Below are 18,023 nucleotides of genomic sequence, written 5' to 3' on the forward strand. Positions count from 1 at the left end.
CCAAAGAGAGGATCAAAGGGAAAGACCAAAAGGAGAGTTTCAAAGGGGAAGATCGAAAGGAGAGGATCAAAGGGGAAGATCGAAAGGAGAGGATCAAAAGGGAAAAATCCAAAGAGAGGATCAAAGAGAAAGACCGAAAGGAGAGGATCAAAGGGGAAGATCGAAAGGAGAGGATCAAAAGGGAAAAATCCAACGAGAGGATCAAAGGGAAAGACCGAAAGGAGAGGATCAAAGGGAAAGACCGAAAGGAGAGGATCAAAGGGGAAGATCGAAAGGAGAGGATCAAAAGGGAAAAATTCAAAGAGATGATCAAAGGGAAAGACCGAAAGGAGAGGATCAAAGGGGAAGATCGAAAGGAGAGGATCAAAAGGGGAAAATCCAAAGAGAGGATCAAAGGGAAAGACCGAAAGGAGAGGATCAAAGGGGAAGATCGAAAGGAGAGGATCTAAAGGGAAAAATCCAAAGAGAGGATCAAAGGGAAAGACCAAAAGGAGAGGATCAAAGGGGAAGATCGAAAGGAGAGGATCAAAAGGGAAAAATCCAAAGAGAGGATCAAAGGGAAAGACCGAAAGGAGAGGATCAAAGGGGAAGATCGAAAGGAGAGGATCAAAAGGGAAAAATCCAAAGAGAGGATCAAAGGGAAAGACCGAAAGGAGAGGATCAAAGGGGAAGATCGAAAGGAGAGGATCAAAAGGGAAAAATCCAAAGAGAGGATCAAAGGGAAAGACCGAAAGGAGAGGATCAAAGGGGAAGATCGAAAGGAGAGGATCAAAAGGGAAAAATCCAAAGAGAGGATCAAAGGGAAAGACCGAAAGGAGAGGATCAAAGGGGAAGATCGAAAGGAGAGGATCAAAAGGGAAAAATTCAAAGAGAGGATCAAAGGGAAAGACCGAAAGGAGAGGATCAAAGGGGAAGATCGAAAGGAGAGGATCAAAAGGGAAAAATCCAAAGAGAGGATCAAAGGGAAAGACCGAAAGGAGAGGATCAAAGGGGAAGATCGAAAGGAGAGGATCAAAAGGGAAAAATCCAAAGAGAGGATCAAAGGGAAAGACCGAAAGGAGAGGATCAAAGGGGAAGATCGAAAGGAGAGGATCAAAAGGGAAAAATCCAAAGAGAGGATCAAAGGGAAAGACCGAAAGGAGAGGATCAAAGGGGAAGATCGAAAGGAGAGGATCAAAAGGGAAAAATCCAAAGAGAGGATCAAAGGGAAAGACCGAAAGGAGAGGATCAAAGGGAAAGACCGAAAGGAGAGGATCAAAGGGGAAGATCGAAAGGAGAGGATCAAAAGGAAAGATCGAAATTAGATAATCCAAAGGGAAAAAAAGGAGAGGATCAAAAGGGAAAAATCCAAAGAGAGGATCAAAGAGAAAGACCGAAAGGAGAGGATCAAAGGGGAAGATCGAAAGGAGAGGATCAAAAGGGAAAAATCCAACGAGAGGATCAAAGGGAAAGACCGAAAGGAGAGGATCAAAGGGAAAGACCGAAAGGAGAGGATCAAAGGGGAAGATCGAAAGGAGAGGATCAAAAGGGAAAAATTCAAAGAGATGATCAAAGGGAAAGACCGAAAGGAGAGGATCAAAGGGGAAGATCGAAAGGAGAGGATCAAAAGGGGAAAATCCAAAGAGAGGATCAAAGGGAAAGACCGAAAGGAGAGGATCAAAGGGGAAGATCGAAAGGAGAGGATCAAAAGGGGAAAATCCAAAGAGAGGATCAAAGGGAAAGACCGAAAGGAGAGGATCAAAGGGGAAGATCGAAAGGAGAGGATCAAAAGGGAAAAATCCAAAGAGAGGATCAAAGGGAAAAATCCAAAGAGAGGATCAAAGGGAAAGACCGAAAGGAGAGGATCAAAGGGGAAGATCGAAAGGAGAGGATCAAAAGGGAAAAATTCAAAGAGAGGATCAAAGGGAAAGACCGAAAGGAGAGGATCAAAGGGGAAGATCGAAAGGAGAGGATCAAAAGGGAAAAATCCAAAGAGAGGATCAAAGGGAAAGACCGAAAGGAGAGGATCAAAGGGGAAGATCGAAAGGAGAGGATCAAAAGGGAAAAATCCAAAGAGAGGATCAAAGGGAAAGACCGAAAGGAGAGGATCAAAGGGGAAGATCGAAAGGAGAGGATCAAAAGGGAAAAATCCAAAGAGAGGATCAAAGGGAAAGACCGAAAGGAGAGGATCAAAGGGGAAGATCGAAAGGAGAGGATCAAAAGGGAAAAATCCAAAGAGAGGATCAAAGGGAAAGACCGAAAGGAGAGGATCAAAGGGAAAGACCGAAAGGAGAGGATCAAAGGGGAAGATCGAAAGGAGAGGATCAAAAGGAAAGATCGAAATTAGATAATCCAAAGGGAAAAAAAGGAGAGGATCAAAAGGGAAAAATCCAAAGAGAGGATCAAAGGGAAAGACCAAAAGGAGAGTTTCAAAGGGGAAGATCGAAAGGAGAGGATCAAAGGGGAAGATCGAAAGGAGAGGATCAAAAGGGAAAAATCCAAAGAGAGGATCAAAGAGAAAGACCGAAAGGAGAGGATCAAAGGGGAAGATCGAAAGGAGAGGATCAAAAGGGAAAAATCCAAAGAGAGGATCAAAGGGAAAGACCGAAAGGAGAGGATCAAAGGGAAAGACCGAAAGGAGAGGATCAAAGGGGAAGATCGAAAGGAGAGGATCAAAAGGGAAAAATCCAAAGAGATGATCAAAGGGAAAGACCGAAAGGAGAGGATCAAAGGGGAAGAACGAAAGGAGAGGATCAAAAGGGAAAAATCCAAAGAGAGGATCAAAGGGAAAGACCGAAAGGAGAGGATCAAAGGGGAAGATCGAAAGGAGAGGATCTAAAGGGAAAAATCCAAAGAGAGGATCAAAGGGAAAGACCGAAAGGAGAGGATCAAAGGGGAAGATCGAAAGGAGAGGATCAAAAGGGAAAAATCCAAAGAGAGGATCAAAGGGAAAGACCGAAAGGAGAGGATCAAAGGGGAAGATCGAAAGGAGAGGATCAAAAGGGAAAAATCCAAAGAGAGGATCAAAGGGAAAGACCGAAAGGAGAGGATCAAAGGGGAAGATCGAAAGGAGAGGATCAAAAGGAAAGATCGAAATTAGATAATCCAAAGGGGAAAAAAAGAGAGGATCAAAAGGGAAAAATCCAAAGAGAGGATCAAAGGGAAAGACCAAAAGGAGAGTTTCAAAGGGGAAGATCGAAAGGAGAGGATCAAAAGGGAAAAATCCAAAGAGAGGATCAAAGGGAAAGACCGAAAGGAGAGGATCAAAGGGGAAGATCGAAAGGAGAGGATCAAAAGGGAAAAATCCAAAGAGAGGATCAAAGAGAAAGACCGAAAGGAGAGGATCAAAGGGGAAGATCGAAAGGAGAGGATCAAAAGGAAAGATCGAAATTAGATAATCCAAAGGGGAAAAAAAGGAGAGGATCAAAAGGGAAAAATCCAAAGAGAGGATCAAAGAGAAAGACCGAAAGGAGAGGATCAAAGGGGAAGATCGAAATTAGATAATCCAAAGGGAAAAAAAAGGAGAGGATCAAAAGGGAAAAATCCAAAGAGAGGATCAAAGAGAAAGACCGAAAGGAGAGGATCAAAAGGAAAGATCGAAATTAGATAATCCAAAGGGAAAAAAAAGGAGAGGATCAAAAGGGAAAAATCCAAAGAGAGGATCAAAGAGAAAGACCGAAAGGAGTGGATCAAAGGGGAAGATCGAAAGGAGAGGATCAAAAGGGAAAAATCCAAAGAGAGGATCAAAGAGAAAGACCGAAAGGAGAGGATCAAAGGGGAAGATCGAAAGGAGAGGATCAAAAGGGAAAAATCCAAAGAGAGGATCAAAGGGAAAGACCGAAAGGAGAGGATCAAAGGGGAAGATCGAAAGGAGAGGATCAAAAGGGAAAAATCCAAAGAGAGGATCAAAGGGAAAGACCGAAAGGAGAGGATCAAAGGGGAAGATCGAAAGGAGAGGATCAAAAGGGAAAAATCCAAAGAGAGGATCAAAGGGAAAGACCGAAAGGAGAGGATCAAAGGGGAAGATCGAAAGGAGAGGATCAAAAGGGAAAAATCCAAAGAGAGGATCAAAGGGAAAGACCGAAAGGAGAGGATCAAAGGGGAAGATCGAAAGGAGAGGATCAAAAGGAAAGATCGAAATTAGATAATCAAAGGGAAAAAAAAGGAGAGGATCAAAAGGGAAAAATCCAAAGAGAGGATCAAAGGGAAAGACCGAAAGGAGAGGATCAAAGGGGAAGATCGAAAGGAGAGGATCAAAAGGGAAAAATCCAAAGAGAGGATCAAAGGGAAAGACCGAAAGGAGAGGATCAAAGGGGAAGATCGAAAGGAGAGGATCAAAGGGGAAGATCGAAAGGAGAGGATCAAAAGGGAAAAATCAAAGGAGCGGATCAAAGGGGAATATCAAAAGGAGAGGATCGAAAGGGGAAAATCAACGGGGGAGGATCAAAAGGAATAATTAAAAGGGGAGATCGAAAGGGGATGTCAGATGATGATGGCTGGATGAACCATGTACCATTTTAAAGTAAATCTAAAATTAGTGAACGTACCCAAGAGGTCCAAATTCGTCGTGCAATATTTTGGCAATGTCTTTACTCCATAGGTTGGCTTGCACAAAAATGTTCCTCTTCCCGGCTGCTTCTGGAACTGTCATGGCTTTGACGTGCGCTTCAGCAAAGTCCCTGACGTCGCAAATACATATTCGTATTTCCGGAAGCATAGGACACTTTTTGCGGTCCATCAGCGTACGAAGAATCTCGTGGGACGAGCTGGGGTAATTCGACAGCAAGGGTCCAAGAGCCAAACTACCATTGATGACTGTTAGTTCGAATTTTTCTTCATCAGATAAACTATTCACGAATTCCCATGACTTTTGCTCCAAGATAGTTATGTATTTTGCAAATGCGGATGTCGTAGCAGATCTAAGAAAAGCAAGTGCTGTATAAACTAAACACACAAAATTTTCATTGTGGATTAATAGGGAGCTAACAGTTTTTTTTTAATAATCAGCTAGGCTAATACCCAAGGCAGTAGGCACAACCTTAGGCCTAAGTCATCAAGCGACTTTTGAAGCCATTAATTCAGGTGGTCGGGTTACAATGCGTAGGAGGGTGGTGACAAGCCCTGCATGCCACGAGATCGAGCCAACAGCTCCCTACACTAACTATTACCGTTAACCTTGACAAGTTTTTATGTTCTACGTCGTCCATGCTTTTTCCTATTTGAAAAAAAATCTACTGAACATGGCGCCCACAGTGTTCCCTATTAAAATATACAGACTCGAAAAAACAAATAATGAGGAAGATTGTTACACAGACTTTACTGAAGATGGCATCATACAAAACTAAGGGGTTTTCCCGTTTCTGTTCAAAAACAGCGTGCGTCGCGCTCTTATAAAAATAGAAACTCTATCTATAACAACAAATAAGGTTCCTAAGCAAATAGACTGTGTCGTCTGCGAGACAGTATAGCCACTTTTTTATTAATTTCTTCCACGCGCTCTTATTACTAACGATTTTAAATTATATCATCCCTCGTGCTATTCAATTTTGAGATAAAAATTATTTAAAGGGCAACGCAAGTGGCCATGAAGGGGGGCGCTTGTTTCGAAACTATGTTTTCTTCTACAAGTCGTAAGTTGGTTTTCCAAGGAGGATTTTATACAACGCGAAAACCTTATTCTCCTTGGTGTAGCAACGTGGCGCAATTTCGCTCTCATTTGCGAATTTTTCGATTTTCTTAGCTCAACACCCACGAACCCAGGATCTTAGGCTTAGCTTAATCTATTTATTATGGCGAAAAGAACATTGTTAGTTTCCGAGAGTTTGACGTTGATATTTTCGATTTAGCAATGTTTTGGAATAAGATTATTTGCCAGTTTAATATTTTCAACTATGGAGGTTGAAACATTAGGCCTTGGACGCGGTAAATCTCTACCGCTAGCTGCGGCTAGCATCACCTTGGATTAAGAAAATTCTTAATCCAAGGCCTCACACACTTGGTCCTATATCCCCTATCATTATACCCCGACAGAATATTTATCTTGGTTTTATGACATTTATTTTGTGTTAAGGATCCGATTTGTCGGTATGCTCGAAAACTTCACTTTCTTGAGACTAAAGAATGCATGGATTTTGCATAAAAACCGTGAGAGGCGCATTTATACAAAATAAATTCGGCAAATATGGTTCTGCTTTTTTTTACAAAGGAAAAGGCTATGGCAGATAGCGCATGCGCAGTCGTTCTTTTTATCTGGGGTTGGGGTATGGCTGGTGCGTTGTTGAGTGGTGGTTGATCAGTTCTCGTTCTGTGGTCATATACGTTATTATAAATATCTCCCGCGTTTCATAGTTCACGTTCTTTCTCTTAAAGAGTAAGTTGCAAATTATTCGTTACCGCCTTAATATTACTTTTAAACGAAGAAATTACGTTTAAAATACCCGAATATAAAGTTTCGTAGATAATTAGATATAATTAAAAGAACGGGAAATGTTTTTTTTTGAATTTTGCCGTGGTCATTGACGTCATTGACAACGAGTTATCTCATTGGTCGCTTTACCCAACATAGAGTTTAGGCTTGCATACAAATTCTTGGTGCCACTATAGTGCTACTAAATCCGTGGACGAAAACAAAAAAAAACTATTGAACCATGGGATTCTACTAACAGAATTTTTATACGGTGCTCGTGCTCCGTGCGCGACCCACGGTGCGCCGTAGAGTCGAGTAATTTGATTCGTCGTGCAGTTAAAATTAGAGAGCGCGCTCAAATTTTTGTTTGTGTTGAGGTCGAGCGAAAACGCACGAGACCCACTACACGGAAATATTAGGAAGCGCGCTCTCCAAATAATAACACTGTTTATACATGTATGTAGGCTTTTATTTTTTATTTCGATAATAAGCCTAATATTACGATTAAAAATCTCTGGTTTGAAAACTTCTACAGGTAAACAGAATCGTCCCACTTCAGTTCCTTCTATTTTAGGATTAAAACTACAGCTTCGATTTGCTCCAAATCGCTCGTGCTACGGTGGAGAAAAATTCGCGGAAAATTTCAGGATTTTGGGGAGCGAAAAAGGTCAGTTTCGGACTCAAAATTAGTACACTTAGGCTTGGAAATTTGTTTCGACAATGACATTTTTGGATAGAGAACGTCCAGGGCTTCAAAACAAGCCCGCATTCATTCGTTTTTATTGCTATCGATTTTTCGTGCAACCAACACTTTAACCAGCGTTAAACGGTTTTCCTTTCTTGGTTTTAATGGTTACATTGGATCCTTTGACCGCAACTACTAACTAAGGGTGCGGGTCATAGAGTGGATCAAATTTATTACGTTGAATCAACCGTGGTAAAACTTTATCTCCAAATTTGATTTTGGATAGAAAGCGCGGCGCTTTTCATCCGATTAACTCTTCATGGCGGATTTCTTATCATGATCCCTGTAAAATAGTTTATTACGCGCTCCATTTTCACCCCCCCCCCGCTTTGTATATATTAGGTTAATTAGCTTCTGAATTTAATTGTCTATATTTCTTGTATTTTCATTTTTTGAATGAAGTTGTATTCGAAGTGTATTTAACAGTATAGTTGTAATAGATTTACTTGATGAATTTTGAAACTTTTAACGTGTAAATGTATTTTGGTATTTGGTTAGTTTCATTGTATTGTTCTCATGTATATATTCAATTAATTGGTCAGTTTGAAAATATTTCAAGGCCGCAGCATAGCGCCACAAAGCCCAAGAATTTTGGGAAATAATTAGGAGGGAAGGGGTTTTCTGGAAAAGTTTCCAGAATGTACATTTGTAGAAACACGGGATAACCCGTGACGTAGAGGATTTCCCGAGCAAGGGAAGGGTCGCCGCAGAGACAAGAAAATAATTAAAGAAAAGACCAGAATCAGATCAAGTTTAGTGCGGTCAAAGTAGTAGAGACCATTTTAATAGTTAGCTGTCCCCACAAAGGGAACCAAGTTTAAAATTTCGAATTGTATCGCGAAGTATTGCAAATTAATGGTTACTTTAAATAAAGTTGTTATTGTTAGTTAAAAGTCATCGTTTCTTTAAACATTTAATTATAGTCACAGTTTAGTTAAAGAAAAATAACATCTTAGGAGTTTTTCAGTCGGCGTCCCAGATATTTGAAATGCCCATCCCCCCCCCCCCCCCCCCCCCCGAAACCGTCGTAGGGATTCGGTGCGGTAGAATAGCAGGTAATTTGGTTTGGATGTTAGGGTTCCATTTCATTTTGTTTGGTTCTACAATTTTTTTCAAAATGGTTGTATCGGCCACACCATTGGCATTGCTTATCTCTAGCTGGGCATCCAAATCGACCTCTGGGATGCGAAAATTGACTTCCACAGTGAAAGCCATTTTTAGAACCACTGCTTTCTAATTGTCGGTGTGCAGACGGTGAATCCGAACGATTAGTTTGTGGTTGGCAATGGGGTCGTTGATTGTTTGGTTGGTTTTTAATATTGTTACCACGTCCGTATGTTTGGTTGAATTGGAGTTGACTTTGGCGATTCTGTTTGAAAGGAGGTGGAGCTGATTGTGAGATGGTGGGAAGCTTAACGGGGTTTACTGAAGTAGTGGCGTAGCGAGGGGGGGCACATTGGGCACATGCCGCCAGGGCCGTGCAAAGGTGTCCTGGGGCGCGGGGTCAAACTTCCTCGCGGGCCCCTTCGATTTGCACCCCCCCCCCCCCTGAGCCCTGAAAACTTTTCCAAAGTTATCTTGATTTGCACCCCCCTTGAGCTTCTTCGATGGGCCCTTATCGCCCGGGCCCCGGGGATTTCCCCCCCCCCTCTACACGGCCGTGCACATGCCCCCCCGAAAAGTATGGTCGTACGTACAAATATTTTTTTTTCAATGGTGTGCCCCCCCCCCCCCCCGAAACAAAATCCTGACGCCACCGTACTGAAGTGTGCCAGTGCTGGCTGGGTCCGCTTGTTCATACCATAGGCCAATCATCAATTTATCATTATTTGGCCAATGTTAACACGCTCTAGCTGTAGTCCAGAGTTCATTGAGAGTCATAGCTGAATCCCGTAGAGCGATTCGTCGGAGGTGCCGTGATGTGCAAGTCTGAATAACATGGCGGAGTATTTCTGCGTCGGAATCAGCGAAACCGCCAATTTTAGATAACGACCGGAGCCATGTTTAATACACATCTACTGATTTGAATTCCCGTTGGCTTGCGCCTCTGAACTGGAAAATCTCATAAGTGGTAAAAAATCAGGGTTGGCATAGAACCAGCCATACAGGATAAAGCCACCTGGTTAAAACCGGTTATAGCCACTTGAAAAAATCCTGATTTTTGTGGCTTTTTTAAAAAAAAATTACAATATGAATATTTTAGTACATTAATAGTTTTTATTTAGAAATTTAGTTTATTTTTTGTTTCATATTTAGAAACTGGTTTACTTTTACAAGTTTTTCGGTAGGTTTAAAGTTCCAAAGTGCGCTGCCTCGCTCCTGTCATACACAAAAACTAGGGGGAATTTCCCGAGGAAATCAAAAGAATTCAGTTATTTTATATAGTTATTTCGCTTTATTTGTTTAGTTTCTTATTTACGACAATAACTGCAGACAATTTCTACTTACATAAGTAAAAGGTACTGTTTATATTTTAACCGGTTATAACCGAAAAAAAAAACAGATATAGCCTATTAAAACCACTGGTCTGGATTTTTTCAAAAAAAGCCGGTTTTTTCCAACCCTGTAAAAAATGATCATTCAGAACCTGAACAGCGATGTGATATTCATCAGGGATTACAGCATTGGCGTTCGCTTGAGCTTAGGAGAAGAAGAGATTTCTTCCGGGCGGGATCATTCATAAAAATCTAGTTTCCTTAGTAACTTTCAAACTGACACTTGGTATTAACAAAAGTAAATGAACCGAAGTTATCAGACTGCTATACTCCCCATGTTGGAGGCGTTTTCCTTATGGGTTACATTTTTACCTCGAATTTGAAATTTTGCGCGCTCCTAGGCCGAAAAAAGTTTTTGTTTTTATGAAACCAACAATTCCCAAGTGCAATTTAGCGCATCAAAAGACGAGGATGAAAATTAGCTTTTATTTCACTCGATTTTCTCATCATTTTCATAAGGAAAACGCCTTCCGATTCTGAGCGCTATTTCGATCACTTCGGTTCATTTACTTCTGGTATTCATTATTGCGCCATAATAACTTTATAGCCACATCTCGCGGCCACGCTTCACTTTTTGATTCTCCGTTTAAAAATGTTTTCAAGATTAAAAAAATTATAAAGGTTGTAAAAAATAATAAATTATTAATATTACCTTGCTTTAATTTAAAAACTTGCGAAAACTTGTTATTTAAAAAACCAACACGCGATTAACATAGAGGCAATATAAAAAAATTGAGAGGTTGGAGCGCCAAAATTCAATTAGCGGGAAAATCCTTGTTCATGAGAATAAGGTGATTGGGTTGGCTGCTGTAGCGTGAACAGCGCGTGATCAAAGTTGGCCGGGACTTAAATGGGCTCCAAAGTTCGGTGGCAAAAAAAAAGAAAATTGAGCATGCTTTTCATTCCCCCCCCCCAACCCCTTACTCGCTTGGCAGAGGCGGGCAGAGTCAACCGTAAATTTTGCACTTTACTGACTTTACACACATTTTGCCACCGAACTTTGGAGCCCCTTTAACTTACTGAAGTTGTTCGGGAATGAAAAAATGGGCTTCACAAAATTTAAGGTGCTTTTAATTAACTTAAAAGAGCAAGTTCGGTACGTTATCGAATCCGGTTTATAATGCGTAGGAGGGTGGTGGATAGCCCTTAATGCTACGCGAGCAACAGCTCCCTACACTAACTATTACCGTTAACCGAAGAACTCGGGGGAAAACATCTTCAACCAGTTGGGAGATAACTTGTAAACTCAACGCGGAAAGAGTTATTCCGAGTGTTCACCCAGTGCCACAAGCTGGGATCCAACCCGGCTCCTCTTGCTGCGAAAGCGCTAACCACTCCGCCACCCCACCTTGTAATTACAATTATTATACGGCCCTGATAATTCCCATAAAAACAAGCGGGTTTTTAGTTGAGATCTCCGCTCGCACATGTCACTAATCTTGGCGCCGATTCGTCACTGTGCCTTGTTTCGAAGTTCACTTATCTCATTTTGTTCAAACATCGAATTACGCGAACTCATGAAGAGCTAGAACATTATAACTTCTCAAAGACCTTTTTATAAAGTAACGTGGCCTTCTTGTTTGGGGTGGCTGAGTGGTTAGCGCTTTAGCCTCGCAGCAAGAGGAGCCGGGTTCGATCCCAGCTAGTGGCACTGGGTGAAAATTCGGAACTACTCCTTCTGCGTAGAGTTCGTAAGTTCTCTCCCCACTGGTTAAAGGGGTTTTCCACCGAGATCTTCGGTTTCCCCTTCCCATAAAAACTTGCTGAGGTTAACGGTAATAGTTAGTGTAGGGAGCTGTTGGCTCGCGTGGCATGAAGGGCTTGCCACCACCCTCCTACGCATTGTAACCCGGCCACCTGTTACTTGATCACGCACAAGCAACATTGCTTATGTGGTCGAAGGTGGTGCCTTGGGTATTAGCTCTATTTAAAAAAAAAAATGTTGCTCTTTCGTCACATTCTCTTACCAAGGAGGATAGGAAGGGAGGCGAAGTAGGAAGGATGAACGCGCCGGCATCATTGTAAGAAGCTTAGCGCGCGCTCGGCGGGATAATTTCGGAAAAATGGCGGCAACACGTAGCGTAGCGGCCGCAATCTTGCCCCCCTTTTTCCCGAAATTTTCCCGCCGAGCACGCGCTAAGCTTCTTACAAGGATACTGGCGCGTTCATCCCTCCTACTTCACCTCCCTTCCTATCCTCCTTGCTCTTACTTTTACAAGTCTACGAGCGCGTGCCACAGTCACGAGGAATATATCTTTTTCTAGCTCGCGTGAAAATTGCTCGTGCGAAATATTTACTAGTAAAGCTGGGTATAGAGTGCCAGCAGCTTGAAACCCTGCGACGTCACCAATGTTAAACGTCTATAGAGAAAAAACGCGAGTTTTCATGACAAGATTGACAACCACTACGGAAGCTACGGCTGTGACGTCACTAACTTTTAAAAACGCATCAAGTGCTAGCACTCTATTGCCAGAACATTTAACAAGTTGGGTAAGAGAACTTGTTATTTTATGAAATCAACTATTGCAAATTCATAAATCCCTTTAAGCCCCACCTTAGACATTTCGAGAGGACACTTTTATAAATTCTTGGTGATACTCACAGCGGATCTGTCCAGTCTTCTTCGTTGTAAACTCGGTCCTCGTCCACGTCCGTCTCTCCGTGCACAGCCAGAAGAGATCCTGTCAAAACGACTCGTTTTAACTTGTTTCTTTTGGCCTCGAGTGCGCATGCCCGAAGTATTCGAAGGGTACCAGCCAAGGATGTCGCCTCAAGTTCCGCCTCTTTGGCTTCAGGTTTGGGGCCGGCCACGTGGATCACGTAGTCGCAATCGAAGACGGCTTCGCTCCATCCTTCGTCTTTCTCCAACTCGGCTTCCACAAGCCGAAGGGGAAATCTAAAAACAACCAATTCGAATACTTACTTGTCTTAAAACGTTGAATTTTTAAGTGTGTTAATCCCGGTTCGCAATTACATTTTTCAATGAGAGTACTTTCCCCCTGTTTGTTCTAGATGGCCAGATTTATTATTTTATGAAGCAGAGAACTTAAGACGCCGGACCGCCAACGTCGTAGGTTCAATAGACGCTTCAATAAAACATCTTCAAGGAAATCGCCACGAAGTAATATTTCCGAGATCCAGGACCTGCAAGTTACCGTTTATTTATAGTGCTGGTTGAAATATCGGAAACTTTTCACCTATACGGTATGCAACAAGTGTTTCCTTTCAACCAGGTAGATTTTTATGACTTTTTAATCCTTTGCCAAAAAAGTTTCCATTTTTTCAACAAATACTTTATAAACAATAACTTGTAGGTCCTTGCTCTCGGAAATATCCCTTTTTACCGATTTCCTTGAGGATGTTTTATTTGAGCGCCTATTCGTGGGTAGACGGATTCAGGAAAGTAAAACTTCAGGCTAATGCTGTTTTATAATTTAACTGAAAGAAGGAATTTGGCATTTATCGTTAGGACAAGCTCGTCGGGTTCCAGACAACGGACCGTACGCTACTGATATTTACTGTTATTTCCCATATTAACGCGCACTTTTTAGATCCAGAGCAATGATAACCTTTACATTCTTAGTCTAGCAGCTCTACTAGTTTCAAACGTTTTGGCGAATATTTTGAAAAATATCTTCGTGATGAGAATATTTCCAAGAATTTAATAGCCTGAAATAACGTGTTCGGATTGAAAGGTACAGTTATAAATCATTTTTATTTAAATTAAACCAATGCTATTCATTAATTTAGAATGCATGTAATTATTTTAAATTTTGGAAAGAATTTAATTAAAGTTTACCGTCAAAGCTAAAATATTTGATAACATAACGCTAATATCACATTTGAGATTCAGTCCATCGAAATGGTATTCACGAATTGGCGAATGAGGCCCAGGCCTACGACCACAAAATGTCGTTGGACATTCACAGCTTAATCTAATTCTATAATTCTCGAATCCTCTTGTTCGCGGCCAAAGACCTAGGGCCCCAAAAATGATAACGCGCGATTGCATAGTTTCCGTAACTTCTGAAATCAGCCTTTGCAATTAACATAGAGCCACGTTACGACCAACGTGAAAATTTCATAAACTGCTTGATTTTCGTCCGCTAAGCAGACACTTTTTTTATTTATCGTCACCTTAGGAGACTAAAACGGCTAATATAAAGCATATTGTTGGTTTTGAACGGCGCAAGGCAGGGCTCTGTGCAGTTGAACAGCTCACGGGATAATGCCGAGTTAAATTCCTTGTATCTGTGAATTTACCTTGGATTGGCTGGAAACAAATCTTGAAGGGCTTGGATCTTGGTTACGTTCTTTTCATTTCTGACAGTCCCTCGAATGCGGTAGTTGTTCTGAAGCAAGCACCTTACAATGTGAAGAGCGACATATCCCGTTGCACCAGTTACGAGAACCAGAGGCGGCACTGCACTTCGGTTTTCACTCATTTTTGGGTACGCAATTCGTTTTCAGATAACTGAAAAAATATTTAAATATAAGTTTTTGTTAGGATTGGTCGATTTTAAACGTCTTCATATATTCCTAACACTCAGCGGTTTTATACTGAACGGGTTGTTTTACTTCCGGTTTGGACGTCACGTTGCCCCTCCGTTGAGCAACTAAGTCATCAGCTGTGAGAGCAGGTTTTTCCATGGACCAAGAATCTAAAGGGACTCACTGTTTAGGCTTTAAAAAGCATGCGTTAATACTGGGAATAGGAAAAACACGGCTAACTTTAGTTCAATGTGCTGAACTCGATTTCCGGCGTTGTTTCATAGAGAATCTGGAGCGTTCACGTTCAATTTTGACAAAATAGTGCCGTTGTTGTCGGTTCAATGATTAGGCTTAATAAGTTTTTTACGTTTTATATTTGAAATTGGGACTTTAAAAGTTAAAGTAATAGTAATTAACCATTGTGCTAAGTAAAAATAAAAAGTAAGCCGCTAATGCCTGAGGTTTTTTAATCAAATTTATTGGAATCCATTTAATTTCTAAACTTCTTTCTCGCACGTACTGTCTCATAAGCCCCAAATCCCAGTGATAGTTGAATATAATTCTTGAGGCGCTTCAAAGCGGCTGATGTACCTCAGTAAGCCTTCCGAGGCGATTTAGGCCACGCCTACCGTGTCAAAATATCGGCGAAAGGGAGTCTCCTTATATTCTTGGTCCATGGTTTTTCCCTTGCTCAACGGTCACGTGCCGTCGCAGCACAGAGTAAGGCTAGCTGCAGACGCCGCAACCGACGATTTTTTACAAAATTTACACTAAGCGTAAAAAGCGTTCAACAAGGTCTTACGTCACGTTAGCAACGGTCTCAACGAAAATATTTTTTCGGATACTTCGTTGAGAGACTGAGAGTTACTGAACGCAGCCCTGAAATAGCTTGCGCCATTGAAAAGGTTGAAACCAAATCTCGTGATAGCAAAGAATATAAAGCCCCAGGAATGGAAGGTGTAGCTCCATCTAGTGGAACTTTTGCGCCTCTCGTTTTTAAAGAGAGCCCGGGTTGCGGTAACCGTTTCCGGTTACTCTGATTTTCTTTGCCGGAAGTTTCTAGCGCAGCCTAAACACGCGGCCAATAATATCAATCCTTCCATTCCTGGGGCTTTATATTCTTTGGTGATAGCGAAGCACGAGCTAAATCATAGTATCTAAGTCAAAGTCAAAAACGAAATTCTGCGCGTTTCCTATCTATAAAGTTAAAGACGCATTTTTCGTCACGGAGTTGCAAATGACGTAATTTACGTCATATCTCGTGAGCAAGGTTTCATTATAGAAAAAACCTTTATGGTATACTTTTAAATAATTATATTAACCAAGAATGTATTTATTTATACTCAGGGAGAATGAATATGTCGAGACTATCGACGGACACGTTGAGGCCCTAACGCCGTCACGCTAAGGAGGGGGGGGAAGGAGGCGGTCTTATTTTTTGCGTCCTCGCAGCAGCGTTAATCACGTCGAAAAACGTAATTTTTAAGAACCAATGAGATTGCAGTATTATTTGATTTTATTAAAGCGGAGGAGCATACCGGGGGCCCCAACGGGTGGAATTGCAGAAACGCTAAAAATAATCTCGACATATTCATTCTCCTTGAGTATAAATAAATACATTCTTGAATTAACCCATTTTTGAAAATGTCCCTATATCTTACGCCTTCTACATAGGTTATTTTGATCTTACACTAGGATTAACCGATTAATACACCAATTCAATATTTATAGTGGTGACATCTATGTCAGTGTTTCGAAAGTGGACACTATTAAAGTTTTGTAGATATATAGCATAAAATTAAATTACATTTTTATCAAACCTTGCGCAGACTGTATATAACTTCAGTGTATTAATTCAAGTAACAATAATTAATGACTCCCGCTTAAAGATAAGGTCAATGCATACACTTTTACTCAGTACCAGAGAAAACACACGTTACGTTTAACCGGAACGTCTAGGATTCCATCTTTTCGGGCGTCCAATCATATTCGCCTTGCTTTCAAAGCACCATGAAAATCCCATTTCAAAATCTACATATATATTGCTTTGTTTAACCTCTTTATTAACCAGTTTATTATGAAAGTTAAAGTTAATACGAACCACCTATCTACTGTTATGTAAAAACTGCTAAGCCGCGAGAAGGTAGAAAAGTCCATAATGAAAAAGGGGCGATAAAAGCTAAACCCTTAAAAATTTTATAACCAACGGATTACTCGTACCAATAGGTCTTCGAGTCAAAAACGAATTGTGAAAATCCTCCACTTATACAGATACAGATTTGTGAAGAACCTAATTCATCAGACCAAACGGATTCCTTCCCACAAATATAAAACGGCAAAAAGCGGATAATTTTTACTGTACTCACCCTAAAATAGAAACTGCTTTCGTGTCGGTAACTGTTTCAAGTGAGAAAATGTCAACAAGCTCAACCATCGTGCACTGAAAAAGCTATTATAACAGCAGCTGCGGGGAACTAGGGGAATGAGCTCCTCTCCCGTACATTAGCCTGCTGTTTCACCACACCGTGTTTCATCCTATTGAAATGTATGAAGGCGAATGACTTTTATTGGGAACTCATACCTCATGATCTAGCAAGCGAAATGGTATAGGCGGCCGCCCCATAAGTCTATTTTCGTATTGTCATAAGTACCATAACTACTTAAAGTACGACACTTTGGGGGCTGTTCACAAATTACGTAACGCAGAAAAACCACTTTTTGGACTCCCCCCTCCCCCTCGTAACAAAGAGTAACAAATGGAAAGACCCCTCTTCTTAAATAACGTAACAAATATCGACCCCCCCCCCCTTAAATTATTATAGTACGTAACAACTAATATGCTGGTAAAAAAGTACAATAAGAGCAGGTACTAAATTTTATTGTTTGTAATTTACATTTGAAATTACAACTGTATTTTTATGCAACACTTTATATCCATGGGTATGAAATTCTTTTCAACGTGAGTAAACCAATGAAAATACAAATGTTTGTAATAATTCTGACTGTTTCTGAAAATGATGAAAATTTTATTCTACGATATTAAAAATAAGATGTGTTACGTAAAATTTTAGTGAACCCTCCCTTCCCCCACGTAACAATTCGTAACGCTTGCACCCCCCCCCCTACCACGTTACGTAATTTGTGAACAGCCCCTTGGTAGTTTTTTTACTTTACTCTCTTTAACGGTACTTCAAAAATATCAATATAGGCCAGCCTGCTCGTGACTGTATGACTTACAAGCTTAACGTTCACTTTCTTAAATCGTGTAATGACCAAGTGCCATACGATTATATTGCTAAGTAGAAAAGAAAATCGATAACAGATGCTATATCTGAACCGATAAATTAATTACGAGAAGATCAGATATCAAATTACCTTCAATTTAGATGAAGATATTACCGGTTCAGTTTACACGGCTCATTATGCAAACCAAATAGTTTAAACCCGAAACAAATCTGAATTTATCGTAAATCAACACACAGAAGGCGAGCGGATTTCAGATGTCTCAAGGGTGTCAATTTTACATATCCATCAAATTAAATTTCATAACTGTTTATTTAGATTTGGTAACTGAATCTGGTAAAATAAAATATGGCAGATCGGTTACTTGGGATAACGAATCAGATTCAACTTGAGATCAGATTTCTGGGTGGGAACATGTAACAGGTAAACATGATCTGACTTATCGATTTTAACTTCAGATATCTGAAATTTACGAGCTGAACAACCTTGTACTCAGTTGGCCCTTGTAAGCACTAGTAACTGCATCCCGCTCGCTTCATCCACTCATGTCAGGCTGAGGCTTAAAGAAATTTCGAAAGCTGTCGAAATTAAAGCTTTGACCAAATAATGGCGAATTAGTTTTGTTCCGAGTTCGACACGTACGCAGGCCCGTAACCAGCTGCCA

At 40.9% G+C, this 18,023-nt stretch overlaps 2 protein-coding genes across 2 annotated transcripts in view; both read right to left on the minus strand.

Annotated features, from left to right (window-relative positions):
* Positions 1-18,023, minus strand: part of LOC149943175 (poly [ADP-ribose] polymerase 2-like) — a 70,664-nt gene that overhangs the window by 19,680 nt on the left and 32,961 nt on the right. The gene's annotated exons all lie outside the window — the stretch shown is intronic.
* LOC149943176 (uncharacterized) lies at positions 4,514-14,070 on the minus strand. Its single transcript, XM_090179572.1, has 3 exons — positions 13,889-14,070; positions 12,228-12,521; positions 4,514-4,898 (listed from the first exon to the last, which is right to left on the minus strand). The coding sequence occupies exons 1-3, from the start codon at positions 14,068-14,070 to the stop codon at positions 4,514-4,516; spliced, it is 861 nt and encodes a 286-aa protein (XP_090035698.1).

Source organism: Leiobunum rupestre, chromosome 6 (assembly GCF_980474605.1).
Source record: "Leiobunum rupestre chromosome 6, qqLeiRupe1.1.hap1, whole genome shotgun sequence".
In the NCBI taxonomy this organism is placed as follows: Eukaryota; Metazoa; Arthropoda; class Arachnida; order Opiliones; family Sclerosomatidae; genus Leiobunum; species Leiobunum rupestre.